The sequence below is a fragment of the Hemicordylus capensis genome, chromosome 2 (assembly GCF_027244095.1).
Source record: "Hemicordylus capensis ecotype Gifberg chromosome 2, rHemCap1.1.pri, whole genome shotgun sequence".
NCBI lineage: Eukaryota > Metazoa > Chordata > Lepidosauria > Squamata > Cordylidae > Hemicordylus > Hemicordylus capensis.
Genome location: NC_069658.1, coordinates 262,376,903 through 262,384,832, shown reverse-complemented (window position 1 = coordinate 262,384,832; position 7,930 = coordinate 262,376,903). Strand labels below are relative to the sequence as shown.

Sequence of the window (7,930 nt, the reverse complement as noted above, 5' to 3'; positions counted from 1 at the left end):
TCAGTAGGGGAGGGTCACCTTCCCCCTTTTCTCTCTTATTTATATTGACCATAATGTAACCAACTTTGACTGATCTATTTTCACCTTTCCCCTGCCCCTGTTCCCTATTTTCCATACTACTCACTTTCACATGCACACTCTGGTTCCTCTCCTTCTAAAACACACTGTTTCTAACTGCATGAGGCTTCTTTGCTTCTGCTTCATGTTTCGTCTTCTTATTCAATATAGGTGTATGTAGAGTCAAGGTGTTTCATTCATTCATGTTCTTTGTGAAATAAAGCCAGATTCACTCCTGTCTCCCTTCTCTGTCTACATGTCAGCCTGATCATTTTCTCTCCAATAGCTTACTCTAGTCAGCCTCCCCCACCCAATCTACACCTCTTTATCCCTCTACCTCCCTCCCTCCTTCATCTGTATACATTATTTCATTTCCATTCCCTTCATCTGTATATTTCTGCCTATCTGTGCTTGGTTCTTTCTCTCTGTGTGTCTCCTACTCTGCCTCTTTCTAGGGACTCTCTTTGCCTGCCAGCCTCTCTCACTCACTCCAGCCACCCCTGAGCCCAAGCCTCTCACTTCCAGGATCTCCCTCACCAGATTCTCTGGCTGAGAGGTCCATCGAGAGCTAATCCACTAAGAACTACTTTGACCATTCCTCAAACAAGACCTTGATCTCCTGCAAGTAGCAGAACAAGAAGTATGGTTGTGGGGCTGGGCATCTCCTTGGGATAGATGCCTCAAAGTTATTCTGAGCCAGCACATGAGATCGGACCTGAAGAAAGCACACCTGCCTGTTTCTTACCAAGCCAGAGGTGAGGTTGGGGAGTGGAGATTTTGGAAAATGTCAAGGAGCTACAAACTGTATAATCAATATATGTTAAAGGAGAGGTATTGTAGAGATCAAAATCAAATATGCATTTTTTCAGTACATGAGAAGTAGCATTTTTCTTGATAGAAAGGTAAACCATTTACTTGTTTGTATTTTTCTGAAGTTTCTAATTCTCACAGTTTTGGAACATGCATTTGCCACCTGGTAGTCAAAAAGACAACTGGGTGTGTAGATTTGGAGTCGAGGGGCCATAGAAGAGATTATCTTACCTCTCACCCCGATCTGCCACTTTTCTGCTCCAAACTGCCCCCATTTGAAGCAGCTTCTGGTCTTTAACTCAGCATTAAACTTCTGTTAAATGAGTTTGTATGCAATATATTTAATGCTATTCTTAATCAGATGTAAGTCCTACAGTCTAGTATAACTATTCAAAAACACACACACACCAGCCAACCAATCTCTTTATACTTGTACGTGAGATGCTCCAACCCCTTCATAATTTGATTTGTATTCTCTTTTTAGTATCTTTTTCAGCACATGATATTCACAGTTTTAATTTCAGTCCCATCCATAATAATTTCTAACACTGAAATTTGCCCTTGATAGTGATGATGATTGTTATTACTGCTGCCATTTTTTAAAAAAAATTTATTTACTTTCTGGTGCATGACCACACACATCAGCAAATACATGAAATTAAGATGTGAAGTTAAGCCCTGATGTCCATCACTTTGGCCTTATGCTGAATCTCTGTGCACATGCCTTGCTATGCATCCTTGATTTTTAAATTGCTAAATAACTGGGAAGGATCAGGATCACAGCATGAGAGATGGGGCTCAATTGCCCCACCTCAGCCACAATCCAGATTGAGACCCGCTGCAGCTGCTATTTCCCAAGAAGGAAGGCCCCCATTGGTACCAATGGGACCTTCTGTGTTACTGTCCAGGCCTGATTTATATACCAAATATGCTCATTAGCTAGCATACAAAATTAGGCCTGTCCCATAGTGTCACCAAGTGACCAAGTTCTTTTATATAGTGTCCATGTAGGATCTGGGCACAAGGAAGAAAGGAGATCAAACCACTGCTAAAAGGATTCAATGGGCTTTATTGAGTATAAAAGAATAACACATTAATCTAGCTGAGCAGAAAGCAGAACACTCTATCAATATTACCAACAGTATTTAAACAGAATATCCTAGCCAGTACCAATATTCAACCAGTGTTCCTAACTACCATATGTGTGTGTATTAAATCTTCCTAGAGCCTAATACAATTCAGATACAGACGGGGGAAAAAGGGGGGGGGTAAGGAAGGCTGAGGGCTGGCATGGTTTGGGGAGATCAGGAATTAGTAGAGGAAAAGCGGGGGGAGGAGAAGGAGGGGAAAAGATGGAGGGACCCAAGGCTTGTAGGGGCAGCATATTACCAGGACCAGAGACTTGAGAGCAGTGGATCTCTTCAGCTGAAGGAGTGAGGCTCTTGGCTGGAGACAGGAGCTTTTGTAGTTTGCTCAGATCACGGCTGAGAGTCAGAGCACCATGGCTGGGGAAGTCTTGACTTCTCATTGCGCAGTAGAAGTCACAGACAGCTCCTGTCCATGGACAGAGTTCCTGCTTGTTGCCCCACGGCTTAGCAGCAAACTCTGGGATTGCTTGTGAGCAGATCTTGCATGTAGGCACAAGATGCCCGTAGGCACAAGACTGCTAACTCTCTGTCCAGTAGCCTCATTCTTTATAGTTGTATTTTCCTTTGATCTCTCATAGAGTCTATTCAAATCTCATCTTTTCCTGGGTCCTCAAAAAGGGGTGACAAATGACAATGCTGTTACCTTCTGGATAATGTCTTTTAATTATTCAGGATATTGGCCAGTCCAGAGAGATCTGAATCTCATCTTCTGTAAACTGTGCGCTTAGGAAGGGGGGGGGGAATTGCCCAAAGCAAATCTGCATCTCTGAGCTGAAAATGGGCATCTTCTCTTTGCTAGCCTCATCCCAAAAGGTGTTAAAGTGTTAGTAAAGTAAGAATTACAGTCTATAGGTGTTTTCTTTGTATGTAACTACCTATGTTGAATCTCTATAGAGAGAAATTGAGTTAATCCTTGGCAAGGATTAACAAAATGATGTTGCGGTCACACCTGATGTACTGCATACAATCCTGGTCACCACATCTAAAAAAGGACATTGTAGAACTAGAAAAGGTGCAGAAGAGGGCGACCAAGATGATCAGGGGTATAGAGCACCTTCCTTATGAGGCAAGACTACAACACCTGGGGCTATTTAGTTTAGAAAAAAGACTACTGTGGGGAGACATGATAGAGGTCTATAAAATCATGCATGGTGTGGAGAAAGTGGATAGAGAGAAATTTTTCTCCCTGTCACATAACACTAGAACCAGGCGTCATCCCATGAAATGGATTGCCAGGAAATTTAGGAACAGCAAACGGTAGTACTTTTTCACACAATGCATAATCATTGTATGGAATTCTCTGCCACAAGATGTGGTGACAGCCAACAACCTGGATGGCTTTTAAGAGGGGTTTGAATAACTTCATGGAGGAGAGGTCTATCAATAGCTACTAGTTGGAGGGCTATAGGCCACCTCCAGCCTCAAAGACAAAATGCCTCTGAGTATCAGTTGCAGGGGAGTAACAGTAGGAGAGAAGGCATGCCCTCAACTCCTGCCTGTAGGCTTCCAGTAGCATCTGGTGGGCCACTGTGTGAAACAGGATGCTGGACTAGATGGGCCTTGGTCCTGATCCAGCAGGGCTGTTCTCATGTTCTCTTTCCTTCAACATTTTCCAGCATTATGGATTTCTCAAGGGAGCTGGGTCTTCGCATAATGTGTCCAAAGTATGATAGTTTGAGCCTGGTCATTTGTGCCTCAGTTCTGGATTGATCTGTTCTATGATCCTTTTGTTTGTTTCCCTGGCTGTCCATGATATCCTCAAAAGTCTTTTCCAGCACCAAAGTTCAAAAGCATCAATACTTTTTCTATCTTGCTTCTTCAAAGTTCAGCATTAATAGAGTACTCCTTTTCAATGAACAAGTTCAGAAAGCAGTTCACAAAGCAGAGAAATGAAAAAAGAAATGGTTCCCTGTCCCAAAAGGGCTCATAGTCAAAGGAAAGGAGAGGAAAGGACAGAGATGCTAGCAACACCTGCTGGAAAAGATACTAAGCTAAGAATGAAGAGGGACATTCGTCCTCCTCCTAAAAACAAGAGAACCACCACTTAGAATGTGCCTCTTTGCCCATTTGCAAAGGTTATTTAGGAGTAAATTTCATTGCTTACAATAACATCAGGTTTGAGAGATCTATATGGAGCTTTTCAGAGTCTTACTGTGTTTTTACAATCCTACTTCGTTTACTGTCATCATCAGCAAACTTGACAACTTCACTGGCAAGACCATTGAGCAGATTTGAGTACCCTTTGATAGTGGTCCTCCAAAAGCAGTAATTTATAATTTTCCCATTTATCAATTACTTCTAAAACTCCATGCACTATTCCTGGAGCAAAGTGTGGAGTTTTATGCCGTATGCATGCCGTTAGTATGTTCTCTTCTCATCATGCCATTGGTTCCTGATTTATACAAATACCTAAAAGGTTCAGCGGCAATTTTCAATGAGTTTTAGGCACTAACTGAACCATTTTTTGAAGGGCAGTATATAAATTAAAAAAAAAAACACACACACACAAAGTTTGGATCCAGACTTGGTGAGCTGAACTACAGGCCCAGATCAAGTAGAGGAGGCACCGGATGTCTGGGACAAATCATAACCTGTCAGCCAGGTTATTTATTTATTCCGTGCTTCTAGCTGTTCCCATCAGCTGCCATTTTCTGTGAATTCTCTGCTTCTTATTAGCTTTCCTTGCTTTTATAGATGATCTTCTACAGTGAAGCATCATGGAAAGAAAGTAACCAAAGCTACCAAGGATTCATTCTACTGGGAGTGGCAGACCGCCCTCATTTGGAGATGATACTTTTTGCAATCATCTTGATCTGCTATACAGTGACCCTCGTGGGGAACACAACTATCATTGTGGTGTCATGGCTAGACCCCCATCTCCACACCCCCATGTATTTCTTCCTCAGCAACCTCTCCTTCCTTGACCTCTGCTTCACTACCAGTGTTGGCCCTCAGATGCTGGTGAACTTCTGGAGAAAAAGCAAGTCTATCACATATGCTGCCTGTGTGGCTCAGCTGTACATCTCCCTAGCTCTGGGCTGTACAGAGTGTATTCTGTTGGCTGTCATGGCCTATGATCGCTATGCTGCAGTCTGCCAGCCCCTGCACTACACTATCATTATGAGCCACTCCTTATGTTTCAAAATGGCGGCCATCTCCTGGGTGAGTGGCTTCAGCAACTCGCTGGTACAAACAGTGCTGACTCTTCAACTTCCACTATGTGGCCAGAACCGGGTGGACCACTTTTTCTGTGAGGTGCCAGCTTTTCTCAAATTGGCTTGTGTTGACACTTCACTCAATGAGGCTGTGGAATTCTCTGCCAGTGTGGTGTTTCTTCTAGTGCCACTGGGCCTCATCATAGTCTCTTATGGCTACATTGTGGCTGCTGTGTTGAGGATCCGCTCAGCTGAGGGCAGGCGGAAGGCCTTCAACACCTGTGCCTCTCACCTGACTGTGGTATCACTCTTCTATGGGACAATCATTTTCAGTTATCTCCAGCCCTCGTCCAACTACTCCCGTGACCGAGGCAAGATGATCTCCCTTTTCTACACGTATGTCACCACCATGCTTAATCCCCTCATTTATACACTGAGGAACAAAGAGGTGCATAGAGCTGTAAGAAGGTTGATGAACAGGCACTCAACAACTTAGCCCAATGGTCTCCCAATTTATTAACAGAATAAGCAAAATCTTATTATATTACTTTTACTTATTACTTGCTTTTATCATATCTATAGCATTTTCCAGTGATCAGTGTGTCTTTACAGAGTCTGTTAGATTTCTTTAATTATATATTTATTGCAAATACAACAACAATAAATGCACAACAATACACCTATGGAAAAAATGTTTAATAGAGAATACTTGTTTAGATTAATGTCCAAATTAGGGTTATGAAATCAACTAAGTGAGACCATGCTTTTTGAAATGTCTATCTTTTCCTGCCATCTCTATACAGTCATTATGTTGTACATATGTATTAATTTTTGTACACCTGTACATGTGTGAATCACTGCACTTGCATTCACCTTAAAAATGAACCTGGGTACAGGCCTGCTTAAATGCAGACAGGAAATGTACTATTGTACATGTGTTAAACATTATTTCTGAAAAATGTACATACATGCAGATCTGTTCATGTGTATGTAGTGCACAGATTGTACATGTGTTGGACACAATAGCCCTCTTCGGGCATTAGGCACCAAAGTGGTATTCACAGTTACAGAACCAAAGCAGGTAGGAAGTCCCACCCTGGAGCTGTCACTCATACCCTGGATCTTGCCTCTCACAGTTACAGAGTTATTGTTATAGAGTGTGAAAAGGGACACACTATAACCATGATGGCTGCCAATAACGGAAATGGCAGCCATCACAGTTACATCATGTGCTTTTTCACACAAACACTGCTGTAACCATGAGCAGTGAGGTCCCAGGGATAAATGACAGTGCTGGGACTTTCTACCTGCTTCCCACCGGCACTTTTGGCACTGTAACTGTGAGCACTGCTTCAGTGAACAACATCTTCCCTATTCACATGTTATGTTCAATGCACATACAATCTGTGGACAATATGCACATGCACAAACCAGGGGCGTACCAAGGTTGGAGTGGGCCTGGAGATGAGATTTTAAAATGGGCCCCTCGCTGTCTTCCACTCCTTCTCCTGGCCCCATGCCTCTGCTCACTATCCCAACTACAGTTACAAGGTGTAAATAGCAGCAGAACCAACTAATACAACAGTATAAATGGAGAACTTTAATAATTGCACGTATCCCAGCTCATGTCCTTGAGCTCCATAGCTTGCAAGTTCCAGCTATCTGAAGGCACCAACTGTATTATAGTTATACTTTAAGGTTATTGTTTGCATGGCAAACATGCCCCTAAAGCAGCCCTGCACAACGTAAGGCCTGGAGACCAGATTTGGACTATGGGGACATTTTTGATGGCCCAAGTAGCCAGCAACAGTGGGAGCCCCAAAATTTGGCATTTGGGTGGGGCTAGAATAGTGGGTGCCCGCTGACTGAGCAAGGACAGGGCTTATTTTCTGGTCACTATCCTTGGTTAAAATTGTGGGCCAGTGTGGGGAGGGAAGGACCCACAACTATGGGGTGGAGACTGACGTGGTCGGCCTGATGGATGATCTCCAATTGGGAATTGACAGAGGAAGTGTGACTCTGTTGGTCTTTTTGGATCTCTCGGCGGCTTTCGATACTATTGACCATAGTATCCTTCTGGAACATCTGAGGATGTTGGGGTGGGAGGCACTGTTTTACAGTGGTTCCGCTCCTACCTCTCGGACAGATTCCAGATGGTGTCAATTGGAGATTGTTGCTCTTTGAAATCTGAGCTTAAGTATAGTGTCCCTCAAGGCTCCATACTCTCTCCAATGCTCTTTAACATCTAAATGAAACTGCTGGGAGAGATCATCAGGGGATTTGAAGCTGAGTGTTTCCAGTATGCTGATGACACCCAGATCTACTTCGCCATGTCAATTTCTTCAGGAGCTGGCATATCCTCCCTAAATGCCTGCCTGGAAGCAGTAATGGGCTGGAATAGGGAGAATAAACTGAAGCTGAATTCAGATAAGACGGAGGTACTTATTGTGCGGGGTCAGAACTCCAGAGACGATTTTGATCTACCTGTTCTAGATGGGGTCACACTTCCCCAAAAGGAACAGGTTTGCAGTCTGGGAGTACTTCTGGATTCACACCTCTCCCTGGTTTCTCAGGTTGAGGCGGTGGCCAGTGTTGCTTTCTATCAGCTCCAGCTGATACGCCAGCTGCATCCATTTCTCGAGATCAATGACCTCAAAACAGTGGTACATCTGTTGGTGATCTCCAGACTTGACTTTTGTAATGCGCTCTACGTGGGGCTGCCTTTGTACGTAGTCTGGAAACTTCAGTTGGTTCAGAACG

General features: G+C 43.5%; 1 protein-coding gene across 1 annotated transcript; it reads left to right on the top strand.

The window, feature by feature from the left end:
- Positions 1–5,784, top strand: LOC128346786 (olfactory receptor 2G3-like). Its single transcript, XM_053300462.1, has 2 exons — positions 1–812; positions 4,710–5,784. Exon 2 carries the CDS (start codon positions 4,710–4,712, stop codon positions 5,664–5,666), a length of 957 nt encoding a protein of 318 aa, XP_053156437.1. The 5' UTR covers positions 1–812; the 3' UTR covers positions 5,667–5,784.
- Positions 5,785–7,930: the final 2,146 nt, after the last annotated feature.

Coding starts and splice junctions, on each gene's coding strand:
- LOC128346786 (XM_053300462.1), top strand. CDS start 4,710: ATGATCTTCTACAGTGAAGCATCATGGAAAGAAAGTAACCAAAGCTAC.